At 34.0% G+C, this 16,818-nt stretch overlaps 1 protein-coding gene across 2 annotated transcripts; it reads left to right on the top strand.

Annotated features, from left to right (window-relative positions):
* Positions 1-344: 344 nt before the first annotated feature.
* On the top strand, positions 345-13,747 carry LOC113082787 (protein shisa-like-2A). 2 transcript variants are annotated; one of them, XM_026254243.1, is made up of 3 exons: positions 345-698; positions 6,340-6,476; positions 13,203-13,747. In XM_026254243.1, exons 1-3 carry the CDS (start codon positions 517-519, stop codon positions 13,385-13,387), a joined length of 504 nt encoding a protein of 167 aa, XP_026110028.1. In that variant the 5' UTR covers positions 345-516; the 3' UTR covers positions 13,388-13,747. The 2 variants fall into 2 exon arrangements, with proteins under 2 accessions (XP_026110028.1, XP_026110027.1); XM_026254242.1 differs by lacking the exon at positions 13,203-13,747 and adding an exon at positions 7,074-7,393.
* The last annotated feature ends 3,071 nt before the right edge of the window (positions 13,748-16,818 follow it).

Below are 16,818 nucleotides of genomic sequence, written 5' to 3'. Positions count from 1 at the left end.
AACGTGACCCCTTTAATGAAATGTTAGGGTTATATAAAATTAAAACGTTACAAACTAACATAATTTATACAGTGTAAAAAAATGTTGTGTTATACAGTATTTCACGTGCTTTTTTTTTTTTTTTTTTTTTATAAATAGGGGTTGTTTCTTCAGTAGGGATTGTATTTTTCATCTTATGTTGGTAAATTAATGTTTGTTGCATTATTTCAGTATCATGTGTTACCGTGATGGTGTTCAGTGTTTGTGTGAATGACAAATACATATTGCCTAAATAAAGAGAGGAAGTGAGAGTGGATACAAGAACGACAAAGTGATTGACTGTCTTAGAGAGAGAGAGAGAGAGAGAGAGAGAGAGAGAGAGAGAGAGAGATGTCCGCGCGCGCATCTGTGGCAGTCGTCACATCACTGTTACACTGCTTGGAGTAACGCACAGTCGGCTAATGAGACTCCAGAGGATGATATAAGGGTTTGCAGACTTCAACAGGTGGCGGGTTTAGGGTTCGAGTCTCGGGCAGCATGAGCGCGGATTGTTCGGGATATTACAACGCGGAGAACGTGTTTGTCAGCGGCTTCACGTGCCCCAAACACGACAGCGACTCGCTCGCGATCTTCTGCTGCGGGTTCAATGACGTCAAATACTGCTGCGACGACCCCAACAGCTTTTTCCCTTATGAGTATGGATATATGTGGTGGCTCAGGTAAGACACCGAGATTGTGTGTATTTTGTTACTGATACTTAATTTAAAACCATTATTGTACTGTATATTAAATATAGTTGCTCTTTAAACTTTAAAGTCACCGCGTAAGGAAAAACGTAATACGACAAAGTTTGTGTTTTTGTTTGTTGAAAGAATAATGGTAGCCTACATTTTTATAAAAAAAGTTTAAAAACACTTTATCATCTAATTAATCTAAATAATAAACTAAAGCTCGTTTTTTTTAGTATTTAAAATTAAAATGTGCTCTTAATGCATTCATTAAATATTCTTTTCTTGAACATATAGGAAGATAAATATGTTCCATTCAACACAACACAAAACAGTGGTAATTTATAATGTCAAGCTCAGAAAAAGACAAATTAAAAATGCTCATGCTATATTTCAAGCCTTTTAAGGCCATATGATAGTTGGAGTAAAACTTGTCAGTCTCATTCATTCATGTCTTCATTATCCACAGCATGATTTTCAGAGAAAACTGACTGAATAATGAGACTTGTTCTCTTCATCACACACAGCTTTTTGTATGGCTTCAGAAGCCATTTTACAAGTGCATAATAGTTATTTCTTGACAGTATATGAATTCACTTGTTATACGGATAATAATTATTCTGCAAAACAAAGAAAAATAAAGATAAATGCAGTGTTTCCCAGAGCTATGATGAAAAACAATACAGATCTTCTCAAGACAAACATTGTTTGATATAAAAAAAAAACATGTTGACAAACAAACACTGAGGTGGAAAAATGTTAGTGCAAAAGGTGGTGAAGAAAAAGCAGTAAAACAGAAAAAAGTTTTCCAGAGAAGCTGAGAAACTGACATTGTAATCTGCTTCTCAGGTAAACTAATCTTGTTTTAAGCATGTTTAGATTTTTTTAAGAACAGGATTTTTCAGACAATATGTGCTCATGCCTTAATTAAATACAATATTTACAGTGAAATTCAAAACACAACAGATCTTCACAAGACAACCTCTTTATAATTGTTTTAAATGTAAGCCTGTACACATAAGGAAAATGAACAGCAAAGAAGAATATAATATCCCCTAGATGCTGAGAAATTGTATATATATTGCTTAGTAAGCCATATAATAGAATAGCATTACAGGGTACAGCAAGAGGTCTTCATCAAGGTTCATCAGTGCTTATGTGATGTGCCATTAATCTCAGCAAAAAGTTTCTTTTAAGTGGTACGATCACACTCCAGGTCTTAATTCGATGATCACTTTCTTCACTTAATAATGATGTCACAAGGCTTGAAGAAATGCTGTCATGGAACATGCATCAATTTATTAACTCCAGAGCATTGACTTACCGATTAAACTGTATTGAAATGAGTCAATAATTCATACAAATTGTTTCACTTATCAATGTCAGTAGTCAGAATAAAAGTTTAAGGTGCAATAACTGCATGAATATAGTCAACATCCATTCTTATGTAAACTGTTACAGTAACTTTAAAGCTGCAATTTATGTCACAAATGGCAGAAATCAAATCAATTCACCCTTATTTATTAAGTGCCTTATAAAATACAGATTCTGACAGCAGCGTTAAACTGGAAAAAGTGTTTTGATAATAGGAAGACGGTAGTAAACAGTCACTTCTTCGGTTAACAAATGTTCGGATAAGAAATGTGTAATTCTTGAATATTCTGATGAGGGATGATGATAAGGACAACAATTTGCATTCATTATAAATATTCATGAATCTCACAATTCCTGTTGAGAACATGTTGATTTCACCCCAAAAATCTATATATATATATATATATATATATATATATATATATATATATATATATATATATTTTTTTTTTTTTTTTTTTTTTTTTTTTTTTTTTTGCATTGTGCAATTAGTAACATGACTTAATCACATCCCCTTTAAATCTTCATGACTTCAATGCAAAATTTATCATTCTCCATTTGTCATGCAAAACAAAATGTAGGCCTAATTTCCATTTTTATTTTTATTTTTTAGTGAAAACTTATCTGAATGTGTTTCTGCGAGGCTTCGGTCATGCTTTTTGCAATTAAAATATATATTCTCAGTGATACAAGGCCAAAATATTCTGCTTTGCAATCTTAATGAACACAGAGATGCAGTATCTTTCCTCTCACTCATGGTCAATTAAAACTGTGCTGCTTTTTGTGGCTGCTACTGATCTTCAGGTGTTAGGTCAAGTCATCTTCATCGCTCTCACAGGGAACTCAATGATGACTCTTTTCTTCATGTTTCAGCGTGACATGACATTTAACAGCAGGACATTTCAGAGAAGTCTGTAGGCACTCTGTAAAGATGATTCACATACAGGAGGTTGCTCATGCTGCCCTCTTAGAGTTTTATAGAGTCTTAAGAGAGTGTGATGAGGACCTTAAACTCTGATCCATAGAAATAAAGGTTCCAAATGGAATTCTTCACAGCAATGCTCAATTAAAACGGCCATGGATCTAAGTTTTGATGGTGCAGAAATGACACACTTCACCTTTAATGAGTGATGCACTGTTAATATGTCTCTTTATTGGTTGTCTAAATGACCCACCAAAATATTCTGCTTCGTAATCTTAATGAACACAGAGATTTATCTTTTCTCTCACTCAGTGCTCAATTAAAACTGCCATGGATCTAAGTTTTGATGGTGCAGAAATGACACTCTTCACCTTTAATGTTAGTTTGTCTCTTTATTAGTGAAGTTGTCTAAAATACCCATCGCAGCTATTTAATTACAGTTTCTCTGAAGGTGAGCTCCGCTGATCAGGAAACGTTTACATTCCAAATAATGTGAAAGAGACGGTTCTAGACCCTTTTTTAAGTGGGCTTCAGCTGTCATCTCAGCCCCCCTGAAACTATGATCAGCTATCTGAACAACTGGGCTAGTGCTGCTTCCTCAAGAAAGTTTACCATTCTCGTGTGTTTTACGCTTGTCAATTTAAACATTTAAGTGCTTTTAAATAGGGATGTAATGATTCAAATATGTGAGGTTTCAAATTGGTTGAGATGCTAAACAAATCGTGATTCAATTAGGGGTAGGAGTTTATATGAATGTATGTCTGAGGGTAACTTACTGTGTTTTGAAAAGTTTAGATGGTATTTTTTCTTTACATCTTGCCTTTGTAAAATGCACATTAAAGTTCATAAGTGCAGCCATGCTTTGTTTACAGCGGTAACCAAGGGAACGCTTTAAGTGCCACCTGCTGGCAGAGAGTGAACCTGCATCTCGTTCAGCTCATCTGCTGTTTCTGTTTCATGCAGATATTTTTATATAACATGAAACTGAAGTCAAATCGTTGAGTTTTTTGCTGCAAATTTCAAAATTATACAGTCTAATTTAGATTATAATCTGCTCATGTTGCTTGTATGCAGCATCTTTGTTTGGATCATGATTAAAGTGGTCATATGATGCTTTTTTTTTTAAATCATTATTTTGTGTATTTGGTGTACCATGCTTTAATGTTCAAAAAACACATTATTTTTCAAATACTGTACATTATTGTAGGTCCTCTATGCCCCGCCTCTCTCAAACGCGTCATTTTCTACAAAGTCCCTCCTTCTGACAAGCTTCTGTTGTAAGTAAACTTAAAGATTCCTAATGCATCTACTTTCAGAAGGCCAAATAAAGTGCTTTTGCTTTTTTCCCTGACATGACTGCTTAAACACTGTGTTACTGAAACCACGCCTTCTTTCTTTGCATGAACATTTGGGCGGAATTACGCAAATATTTCCACATAGTGACGTAAACATGTGGGGGTGTGTTTGAACAGGATTTTTTAAGCTTTCTCTTTGGATTTGAGACTTAAGTTTTTGCAACTTTACAGATCTTTTTCATGCACCAAGAGCTTGTAACACTCCAAAGAGAAAAGAGAAATATGAAATCGCATTATACGACCCCTTTAAAATCCATTGGTTGCCTCTAAATTTAAAAGGAATTTAGATTTTGGGCTTGTTTTCAAATTTCAGTTTAGTTTTGTTATTTACATTTTACATTATATTTAAATTGTGTTATTTAGCAGATGCTTTTATCAAAAGCAGCTTACAAATGAGGACAATAGAAGCAATCAAAACCAACAAAAGAGCAATGATATGCAAGTGCTAGATTAATATATTATTATAGTGTTATATTTCAATTTCACAAAGAAACATGCAGCTTTTTGTCCAAGCAATATTAAAAGTACACATTTAATTTATAATTTGTCTTAAATCTCCTTTTGTTTTATATATATATAGTGAATGGAATTATGAAATCAAAATCGTGAATCAAATCGTGAGTTGAGTGAATCGTTACATCCCGAATTTTAAGCCATTCAAGCACAAGACAGCGTGAAAGAGATCTCAATGTGGCACACACACTTAGAAAATATCAGATGTAAGTCAATATAACGGATCTGTGCATTTGTAATGTTAATAATGTTTATCAAACAACTTAACTAAGTAATGTTAAATCCTATACCTTTTTTGGGTATTTGTGTGTATTTACTTCATAGGGTAATAGAGGTTTCACATGCACTGTTAAGTTTACTTAGGTAATTTGTGTCTAATGGTCTCTCTAGGATGAGATGCTAGAACTGTCCCTGATGTGAACCATCCATTAACATTCATTGATTTATGTAAGAACTCATTTGCTGTTTTCAAAGCTCCAATTAATTTGCTCTCCGGCATGCAGAAGTGATGCAAAAATTGTTTGCGTTTTCAACCCCACGATCTTGTGGGGGAGGAGAAGAATGTTTGAAGGGAGTTGTTTTAATGTGTAAAAACATCTAACCAAATTGTTGAAAGTAATGATTGTCTTTTATTCCAATCACATAATGGGTTTTTTGAAGTCAGAAATATGCAAATGTGTTTTGTGTGTGTACTGTATGTGTGTGGCAAAACGGGTATGATTTTATTAGATATCTTTTCTGTTCAGCGTAAGTGTCTGACTAATTATTTATACATATATAGATGACACATAGCTAAATAGATAGATACGGAAGATATTATGTAAAATAAAAAAAAAAATTATATATACCACCAAGAGCTTAATATATATATATATATATATATATATATATATATATATATATATATATATATATATATATATATATATATATATATATATATATATATATTAATAAAACATCATTTTGAAATCTAAATGCAATAATAATAATATTAATAATAATATAATGTACTTCTTGTTTTAAGCTTAAATAAGACCTAAAAACAGTTTGCCAGCAAGGTGTGTAAATGTGACTGCTGCAAGGAAGATGAAGGCAAGATGAAGATAGTAGAAACAAATAATTTTAATAGTAATCCACAGGGCGAAGAATGTCTCACACACAGTGTAACATCAACAATATCGGACAACATAAGGAACAGAACGTAGAGTACTTATACTGACTCAAACAAGGAACTAATGACTAGACAAACAGAACACAGGTGAACATAATGAACTAATCAACACACGAGGGAAAACTAGGTCAGGGGAAAACTTGAGGGAAGAAACAAACTAAAAGTTTGTGGTGGTGACATGAATAAGAAAGAAAACTGCTCTTGTCAAATAATTTCTGTGGGCATTTGATATTGACACGATCCAGGTAAACTGTTTAATCTGTCTCTGTTTTGTCTTTGTCTCTTGTTCTTTAGTTTGGGAGCCCTGGTTGGTTTATCTATAGCTGCTGTTGTGCTGTTAGCATTCATCATTACTATTTGTGTGCTTTGCTACCTGTTCATTGCCACTAAACCTCGAGGGCTGGACAACGGGCTGCCTTTACGAGCACCAGGTATGAAAACAGCTTCAACAAAAGATCAATTTCTACATATGAACACATCTTCAGAGGAAAGTCCTTGAGCTCAGGACTTAATAACACACTTAGTATATTTTTAGAACCTTTGATGTGAGCCTGTTTGATGAGAGTTTGATTTATTTGGAAAATTACATTTATATTTAGTCTTTGAGTAGCAGTATTAATCTCAATTAAATTACAACGAGTGTTTGTTCACGACAGGCGTTATGCTCTTCATTAAAGTATGCACTGTATCAATAACTTTTTTTCAATTATTTTGTGCACATTATCATCAACATAATTTTTACATTCGCTAAAATTTCTATTCCATTCAACTCAAAGTAATTTGTACTAAAGTTAATTAATATGCCAAAATATTGACACAAGTTTAGTTATGTTTATATATGTTTGCCAAAAACTATGATTAAAGCAGAAAAAACTGTAGGATTATCATTAAACAGTCCATTTCAGTAAAGGAACCCAACACCACAGTTCAGAACCATTAGCGTGTCATAAAACACATTCATGGTGCCAAGATGGCTAAAAGAGATGTTACCCCCTTTTCCTTCTCGTGTCTGTCTAATCTCATACCAGCGCCGTCAGGACAGCCGGAAAAGATTTATCTTTGTTCCCCAAACTTAAGACCAAATGACCAGGAACCCTGTGGTGACCCCAATGCATAAATCCCCAGCCTTATCAGGAATCGGGAAGAATGCTAAGGCATTCCTTTGGCCCAGGATCACCAAAACCCTTAAACCATATACTTTGTCTCCCAAAACCAACAGACTGAAATCTAACCCACTTGTGGTTTAATACAAACAACGGTCTCAAAATTGCTTCCAATAATCTGAATTTATTACAAGTATTTACCTCAAACATTTCTTAAGTATCATGTATGTTTTATATAACCTGTGGAATTATTTCTGTGTGTTTAACTTTCATTAAAGCCTATTCGTAGGGTTTTCTACCTCAGTTATAGGAACTAATCACCAGAAGTTGCCTCATACATGTGTATTCGCTGTATTATGCATGCTTTATAATACTCAAGTAATTTTGTGTGTTAAACACTTATCACGGCTAAATCCTTATTTACTTCCACCTCAACTATGGGAAGTATGTAGTTTGGTAGGTACTTGATATATAAAGTAGATGTGTGTAGGATGCACCATATTTAAACTACTAAGTTTGCTTATTAAAGCGTTTAAACTAAACACATGTTTGGACACATGCGATCACGTGGACATTATTACATGCAAGAACCGGAGAACGGGGCGTAGGCCCCGCCCAAGACAATATCTGATTGGCTGTCGCACTAAGAAGGATGGGTCAGATGGACACGCATATAACCCAATGACAAGCAGCTATGCATTGCTTTTAGCTTTGTACCTTGCTTTTGCCCTGCTTGCAGTGACTTGGGCTCTTGCCTATGATTTGTGCTGACCTTTCCATCGTCCAGTGTGTACTCTTCAAACCACCAAGAGCTCACTCAAAACTCATCAACTCTTCAATAAGATCCTTCGTTGAACTTCGTTGAAAGAAAACCCTCTCAGAGAAACCCCATTGCATAGCAACCTGGAATTCTCGCGAACGAAGCGCCACCCGGCAAAGCCAACCAATCACTCGCCATCGATTGCTGTCCCTCAGAACGCATCATTGACCGACTGCAAGCCAATCAGCGCCAGAGAATCCCTCTCTAGCAACTTCGTTACAGAAGGGAAGGCATCCAAAGCCAACAAGGAGCATCGAAAATCAAGTACCCAATATCTCCTAATTTAGGCTGAAACTGGTGCAAATCTTATTAAGAAAAGGAACTAAGATTAAATTGCTAGTAGATTGATTCTCTCAGGTTGCGGTCAAGAAATAACATCACTTTTCTCTGTCACTGTTTGAATGAATGTTTGTGTGTTTTCATTAGTTTAGTTTGTGTGTATTAGAGTAGTTTATTAAAGTTTGTTTGATTTTACATACCAGTGTCTTGTGCTGTGTGCTTACAAGTTACTGCCTTAACCTGTTAACTGTCACCCCGTCCCGAATAAGGGGACGCCTACGTTGACTATACTATATAACAATCAAATCTAATCTAATCTTGACAAACTATATATCGTTGGAAAGGTCTAAGACTCCCAAATATATATTTGACCAATATTTTTTGTTAAAAATTATGTAGGAAAAGTAATAGATTATTTTATGACAAGAGTGCACCCTCAGAAATCTACATTAAAAAAGGAGTTTTGACCTTTGTTTAAAAAAAAGACTTCCTCGTTGCCTTTTTCCCTATCACATTTTAGAAATCAGAAAGTTATATATCACTTGAAAACATAAAATCTCAAAATGTATCCTTTAAAACCCATTTTAATATCAGACATTGCATTACCATGTAAATGGCACATCAAAATCATGTTACAAAATGTTTTCAGTCATGAATTATAAAAATGTAGGTCTTCAAAAACGTGAGTGACAGTTAAGGGGTTAAACTGTAGATTATGTTACCTTGCTCATAATCAGTTATCATAATTTTATGATATTATTACCATAGGCCACAGGATAATATTTTGTCCAGAATTCATAAAATACCTTAACCTCAATTTATCGGTGGAGGAATAGTTGATAACATGTTAAATATTAATTCTGAATAACTTGCATACTAATTCGGTTCTTATTCACTGTAATTCAATCCCCTTTGAGTTATATTGATCTTAATTCACTTATTAATCTTACAAAACTGTATAAATGGTGTAAAAAAAAGGAAAGTGACTATTTCTCACACAAGTTATAACAGCTTCCCCCTATTTATTTATTTATTTATTTTTTTGTGTGTGTGGATAATTTTGACAATGTTCACACAAAAACTGAGGTGCATGAACTCAGATCAGTGAGGTCCACAATCAGTCATTTCCAAAATAAAATAGCCAATTTGTGCTTAATAAAACATGTTGATAAAAAGATTTAATAATTAATGGATCCCTTCACACTGGTGTCTTTGCCTCAAAATTTAAACATGCTCAGATATCCCCACTACATAAGAAACACACTTTTAACCCAGCACTTTAAGATAACTACACAATGGTATCCCTTCTTCCATTCATTGCAAAATCACTTGAACCACCAGATCCTCCTGCCAACCTTATTGGAAAAGGGCATCTCAGGAACACTCCAGTGGTTTGAGACTTACCTCTCAGACAGTTCCTTCAAGGCAACTTGGAGGGGTGAGGTGTCCAAGTCACAGCATCTAGCTAGTGGGGTGCCTCAGGGCTCTGTTCTTGGACCACTTCTCTTTTCTGTCCACATGGCATCACTAGGTTCTGTCATTCAGAAACATGGCTTTTCGTATTACTACTATGCTGATGACAATTAATTGCACAGCCCTAGTTATGATTTTATATATATGCTTGAAAAACAACAAAGTCGACAGCAATATTGCTAAATATGATTTATTAAAGATACTGCAATGTGAAAGTGAAAGTGACATGACATGTCACTCTACCGATTCTTCTCACACCACAACTCTATCTCTCTCCTCTGTCCATTTACCCTTCCCCTTAACTATGCCTGACCCCTATCTCGCCTAGACGGCTCATAATTATACGGCAATGGCCCATCGTAAGAGTTGACATTATGACACATGACACTGTCCGACTCCATTACGAAGAGATGAGATTTCACTCTCGGTCACTTTCGGTCAGAGCGTTTTTGACAGCGGAAGTAATTTTACTCACAATTTCTTTTAGAAAACTTTTTAATTCACATTTATGATTAATATATTCACGCAAATCGAGTTCCTACACTATTTATCTACACGTTCATTCACAGGGATCTTCAACTTGAAAGATGGGCTTTAAAGTGGGTGCTCAGACAAAAATAGCTTGAAGCAGAAAAATGAGAGGAAGTCAGCACACCAGTACACCAAAAGTGTAGACATTAACACAGACTCATTTTGAGCACACCAGCTCTTCATCAGATCACCTAATTAAGTTGACATTTAAGATCCCATAAGAGCCGTTTATACTGTCATTATGAGAGATGGCAAAACAAAAGGACTTTGCTCTTGTGCCGAATCACAATGAGATCAATACGTTTGACTTGTTTATCTGATGAGTGTTTACATCGATTGCTCAGGAAAAATCAGTGATCAGTTTGTTTGTTTTTGTTTTTGAAAGTTTTTGCCAAGTGGACAGTTAAAATGTCCCATAGGACATAGAAAAAAAGTACACTTTTTAATAATATATTTTGTAATATTGGCATTGTTTTATTTTTGTACTACAGTTTTTTTTTATCATCCAGGTTTTTGAAGAGTTTTTGGTATTGAGGGAGTAATCTGGTAAATTTAAGATATAAATAATATTACTAAAAGTATTATTTTTATTCTTATTCCCTCATCTCTTTCACTTTCCGTGCAGTCTCTTAGGTCAAAGTGACCTTTTATTGCTCAACAGTGTGAATTCATGGCATTATTTTGGTCTTTCTAGAGCAAACCCTCAAGGATTCAAAGCAGTGAAGTATGTGTTGTACAAGATCACCTGTTAAACTAAAAAAACATAAAGTTTAAAGATACAGTGAACATCAGAGACGGTTCCTCCCAGTCATTTATGAGAGTCTGCAGTGCAGAGCGATCAATTGCTCGAACAGGAGGCTTTTTCGTAAGACTAGAGAGACGAGCAGAATACTTGACAGCCTCCGCAGAGAGATTTTCTTGACTGCAATAACAGCACAGTATTTGCATCTGTTTAGCAGGTGCTTTTATGCAAAGTGACTTTTAAAAATAGAACAATACAAGAAAAAGGGATTCACCCAAGAAAGAAAATGGTGCAAGTAGTTGTCAAACAGAAAAGTAGCTGTCACATGACATCATTATTTTGCATATTTAATTATGATATGCATTCCAGTGTCAAACCTTTGGCATTTGGATTATATTGAAAAACATACTATTTTATGTTATAATACATTTACATTATATTATTTATTGCAGTTTAGGGTCATTCATCACATTGGAAATGTGTTGCATACTGCCAAAATGAGTGTTTTTTTTTTTTACAAGTCTGTGCAGTTACCCAGTTTTATAGTTTTATTAATATTTCAAGAGCACTTTTGAGGACATTTATTGAGCTGTTCTCTTGCATGAAATAACAACATATCATGTGTACTCTCTCAGCACTCGACAGACATGGATTTTGATTGATGTACTGATCCGTGAAAGCTTGAGGAGACACTTTTTCTTGAAGATTTCAGGATAAATCCTTGGTCTGTAGCTCAGGGTGCCATTGATCAAACATGCTAAGATAGTTAATTCAGTATCTCAATATCTCAATAACTCATCTAGCATGGATAACTCATGTTTTTGTTTAGGGACTATATGGTCTTTTTATTACAAATTATAAAGCCTTGCAAATGAGCTCCTGCTGGCATGCATGACAACATTTGAGCATATAAATATTAAAAGGCTGTTTCACCTTTTACGCCTTGTATTATAAATTCTGAAATGTCCCAAGAGAGCTCTGCAAAAAAGCTCTTGATAATGCATCATAATGCCCAGATACATATTTAACACACACACACACACACACACAATAGTCCATGCAACTCAAACTGGGAAAATATCACACTGAGTCTTTATAAGGTGTTGCTATAGTTCAGAAACGTTCTCAGTGTGAGATTTCTCCATGCAGTATTAAAGGCTTTTATGTGTGTGTGTGTGTGTGTGTGTGTGTGTGTGTGTGTGTGTGTGTGTGTTATCTTTAAAAGCAGTGACGCATTACAGACTATTCTGAGTGTCTTGGACTACTGTGATTGTACTGAGCTGTTATTACTAATTAAAACATTACTTATACACATCATAAACCATCAATCATTAATTTGAATAAATCTAAAATATAAATATTAAAAAACAATAACAAAAATGGTGCATTGGTAACTAACTGAATGACTAAAACTAAAATAAAAATATATTAATAAATTATAATTAAAATGAAAACCTAAAGCTAATTATATAACTAATATATTATATATATATATATATAAAAAACTGAACCAAAAATTCTGTAATTTTAAGCGAAATTAAGATGAAGTACTAAAATTACTAAAATCAAAAGCTAAATAGAAATATTAAAAATCAAAAAATTAATAAAAAAGACACAAACCTTAATTATTAAGACTTAAACTAAAAGTAAAATGTAAACTAAAAATAAAAGCTAATTTTAAATATTAAATATTAAATACAATACAACTCCACAAAACCACAATGTAATTATGAAAACTTAAATCAAAATTAAAATAATAAAAAAATGTGTATAAATACTAAAATGGAATATAAAAAAACTGATACAAAAAAATTTAATAAATAAAATTTGCCTTGGCAACCAAATAATAATAATAAAAAAATAGAAAAATTAATAAAACTAAAAAATGTCAAAGCACAAAGTGTAATTATTAAAACATAAAATTAAAATAAAAATTAAAAATATAAAATAAAAGCAAAAAAACAAAAAAAAAACAATAACGTAATGGATTATAAATAATAATCAAATAAAACTGGTCTTAAATCGAAAATCCCTTACCTCCAGGAGGTATTTACAGTTTTGTTTGACCCCATCATGCATGCAATTTTTATAGTTGTAGGTCCTTCAGTATTTCAATGCATTCTTGTGTTCACCAGTATGTTTTGCACAGACAAGCAGCAGAAAACTCTTCATAAAAATGTCTAATGTATTTCTGTTGTGTGTTTCTCAGGACCTGGGCCCAGTCCTCAGGAGGGTCCGAGTCAACCGAGTGCCCCGTCAGGACCACAGGGTTTCCGCAAGCATTTCCAAAGGGCAAAACTAGACTGTGACAACCAGCCCCCCGACCCGGACCGCCTGTTCCAGCGCTGCTTCATGGCGACGGTCACCACCATCAACGTCGAAGGACCTTCATAAAGCCCTGGAGCCACAAACACGACATGAACAACATCACCCAGGAGGCTTTTCATCGGCTCTATCCAACCAACATGTGACTGATGTAACAATTTGAACCATAGAAAGAGTGTGGAATTGAAATCTCCCCCGTTTTGGCCTCAACAAACTCTCAGTTTTTGGAGACTGAAATCAGTGACGAATTGCCTCAGTGTTACAAATCCTCTTTGTTTGCATTTTTGATGCAAGAAACATTCAAGCGTTTACATTCATCAAGACTTCTGTAGGCTGAACCAAAGACAGAACTGAACTCTGGGTCATAGCATTAAATCATGTTGGGTATTAAATATTATCTGACCTAAAATAAACATAGCATGAAAGTATAAGTATATACTTTTTTTTTGTAGCTTTTAGTTTTTAAATCAACAGCTACAAAAAAGAACTAGGTCCAAATGAACTATATTACTGTGTGATGTTCACATTTTTATTTGTTGTTTAATTAATTTGTTTTTGTTTCATTTTTACACATCAGAATTTGTCACTTTAAAACTGTATTTTCATAACAGGGTTGCAGAATATGCAGACAAAGCTGACAACTACATTTTCTTAAGGTTAAGCACCACTTTTTGTCAAAAAGATCAGTAATTGACTTTTTTAATATTGTTTTTATTTTATATTTGCAAGCTTTATTTTTAACTCTGTGTTAATGCAAAGTGCCAGAACCAAATGTTGCACCAATCATTATTGTCTCATTAATATATATTTTGTTAAAGTTGCTATTTATTTTCTACAAACTATTACTGTGGTCGTACCATTTTAAAAGCTACGTATGTATTTTTAAATTTCTAATATTATCATTGCAAAATTTGACCGTTTTTGAGTGCTCTCATAAAAAAAAAAAAAAAGGTACAAAAGCTGTTTTTGGGGCAGTACCCTTTCAAAAAGTAGACATAAAAAACACTGGGTTACAAAAAACAACAATTTGGGATATTAAATAGTAAATAGGACAAAACACATGTAAACTTTTATATTTTAAATTTAGCATTATGGATTGATTCACCTGTAATAATGATTTTAGATCAAATAAACTGTACACAAAGCTGTATTTTACCAAAGAAATGCATCAGTTTGATGACAATTACAACTGCTTTCTCCTGAAGAGGACATAAAAACCCCACGGTAAACAACTCGGTCTCTGGGTAACTTCTGACCGAGGAACTTGGTAACCCAAAAACTACCCAAAACACTGAAAAAATGAACCGAAAAATGCTCAACCCAGCATTTGAGTTGCAACAACAACCAGGGATTTTATCTCTGAAGGGTGCATGTAAGTACCATAAAGGTACATAATAAAGTGTACTGTATTATTACATTCATGGAACACATTTGTACCTTTCAAAAAGATGCGTCCCCAGTGAGAGATTTTGTACCTTTTATTTTTTTTCTGAGTGTACTGTATAATAACCGCTCGCTCTTTTTTTGAGTGGCAAGGAAATGCTTGAAAAATCATTGGCTTTCTGTTTTTATGAATTGTTGTGTGTTTTCTGCTGAAGGCCGAAGCTGCACTGAAGTCTACTTTGTAAGCCATTTGGTTATCCGTTATTTACTTCAGATCTTCAGGGTTGCAACTTTGACCTATTGATTTGATTACAATTCTCTGTGCTCCAAAACTTAATGTACCGTTGAAGATTGCTGTGTTTCCAAAGAGCTGCATGACTCATTGATCTTTCATTGACGTGTGTTTGTTTGGAGCTGCTGTTGTCTGTAATGTTTCATGATGCTTTCTGTGTTTTTGCTTATATATGCCTTGTCAGTAAAGAAATGTGCATCTGATTCAACAGCGACCGCAGGACATCAAGATGCCATACAAGTTCAAGATTCTTCATCTCTGAGCTTTAAAACCACATTAATTGTTTATTACATCAAAGACTTCTCATTCAAGAGCACATCCGAGATCAACACCAGTTAATGCATCCTGAGAAATCCTCGCTCAAACCATTAAATGTATTTTTATCCCCTTCTTGTTTGAATGTAATGGTTATCTCAAGTTAGTGTACTGCATTGAGTCGCTCTTTTAACGCATTCTCCACATACATGCTCAAAGTGGTTAAACTAGTAGTTATAGGACACTCAAAAGACTCAAATTGCACACTTGAAGCAGTTTATTTGTTCTCATGCCATCCACTTATGATGTTAGTGAAGGTTTCTTGCCTCATACACTGCTCATTTAGTTTTGCACTACAATTGTACACTTTTTTCTAACCTTTAAAGCTAAACCGGGTGTTTTTTATGTACTGTACCTTTAAGACTTTATGTAAATGGCCTCACTTTTGATTGGCTTACCTCGTGAAACAAATAACTGCAGGCTGCAGATTTGTAGATTTGCTCTAATACGCTAATAATCATTGATACATGCTTATTCAATGTTGCAAATTAACTGAAGATTATTATAGTGTTATTATATAGTGTTAAAGCTGCAGTAGGTAACTTTTGTAAAAATATTTTTTACATATTTGTTAAACCTGTCATTATGTCCTGACAGTAGAATATGAGACAGATAATCTGTGAAAAAATCAAGCTCCTCTGGCTCCTCCCAGTGTCCTATTGCCATTTGCAGAAACTCCATCACTCCTGGTAAAAAACAACCAATCAGAGCTGCGGTCCGTAACTTTGTTTGTGTTCAAAATGTAGAAAAATGTATATAATAAGCGAGTACACCATGAATCAATTTTCCAAACCGTGTTTTTGGCTTGTCCTGAATCACCAGGGTGCACCTATAATAAGTGTTTATATTCGGACTATTTTAGATTGCTTCGGGGTACCGCGGCGGAGTAACCCAGTACCTTTGTGATTCTTCATAGACATAAACAGAGAGAAGTAGTTCCGGCTACAATCTTCTTCCGCAAGACGCAAGCAGTTCTGTTTATAAACCGCTACAGCGTCAAAAGTTCCCTACCGCAGCTTTATGCAAATAAATAAATACAAATAAAATATAGGAAGAAAGTAAGAAGGATTTATGGAAAATAAATTATAAAAAGCTTTTATCTTAGCTTGATGCAATATTTTTCTTTGTAACATACTAAAATAACTAAAAATAAAACTGAAATGAAAAGTTTATATATATATATAAAATAGTATCTCAATCATACTCAAATGAAATCAGAGTAGGTTTTACAAGAAAAATGTAATTGTTGCTGTTTCTTTGCTAGAAATGTATGTTTTGTTTGTTCAATCCTTTCTTATAAAAGAGGAAAAAAAAATTCCCCATGCATTTGATTAAACTGTACACCTCAAAGAAAATCTCACAACATTCAGAGGTATATAGAAATGAATACATATGCATACATATGTGTAGCATACCAAGTCATATCATGAATTTTCTAATAGCTGAATTAATACACAGTCAGTTTCTCCTCTCGTACACCTGCATGACCAAGAGTTATATTAACATGTCA

Source organism: Carassius auratus, unplaced genomic scaffold, assembly GCF_003368295.1.
Source record: "Carassius auratus strain Wakin unplaced genomic scaffold, ASM336829v1 scaf_tig00036808, whole genome shotgun sequence".
Taxonomy (NCBI): Eukaryota; Metazoa; Chordata; class Actinopteri; order Cypriniformes; family Cyprinidae; genus Carassius; species Carassius auratus.
The sequence above is the reverse complement of the archived record's forward strand: the minus strand, read 5'-3'. Positions and strand labels throughout refer to the sequence as shown.

What these genes read in the sequence shown, in the direction of transcription:
- LOC113082787 (XM_026254243.1), top strand. Translation starts at nt 517, where the DNA reads ATGAGCGCGGATTGTTCGGGATATTACAACGCGGAGAACGTGTTTGTC. An exon ending in GGATATATGTGGTGGCTCAG is followed by an intron (nt 699 to 6,339) that starts GTAAGACACCGA and finishes CTTGTTCTTTAG; the next exon opens with TTTGGGAGCCCTGGTTGGTT. An exon ending in GCTGCCTTTACGAGCACCAG is followed by an intron (nt 6,477 to 13,202) that starts GTATGAAAACAG and finishes TGTGTTTCTCAG; the next exon opens with GACCTGGGCCCAGTCCTCAG.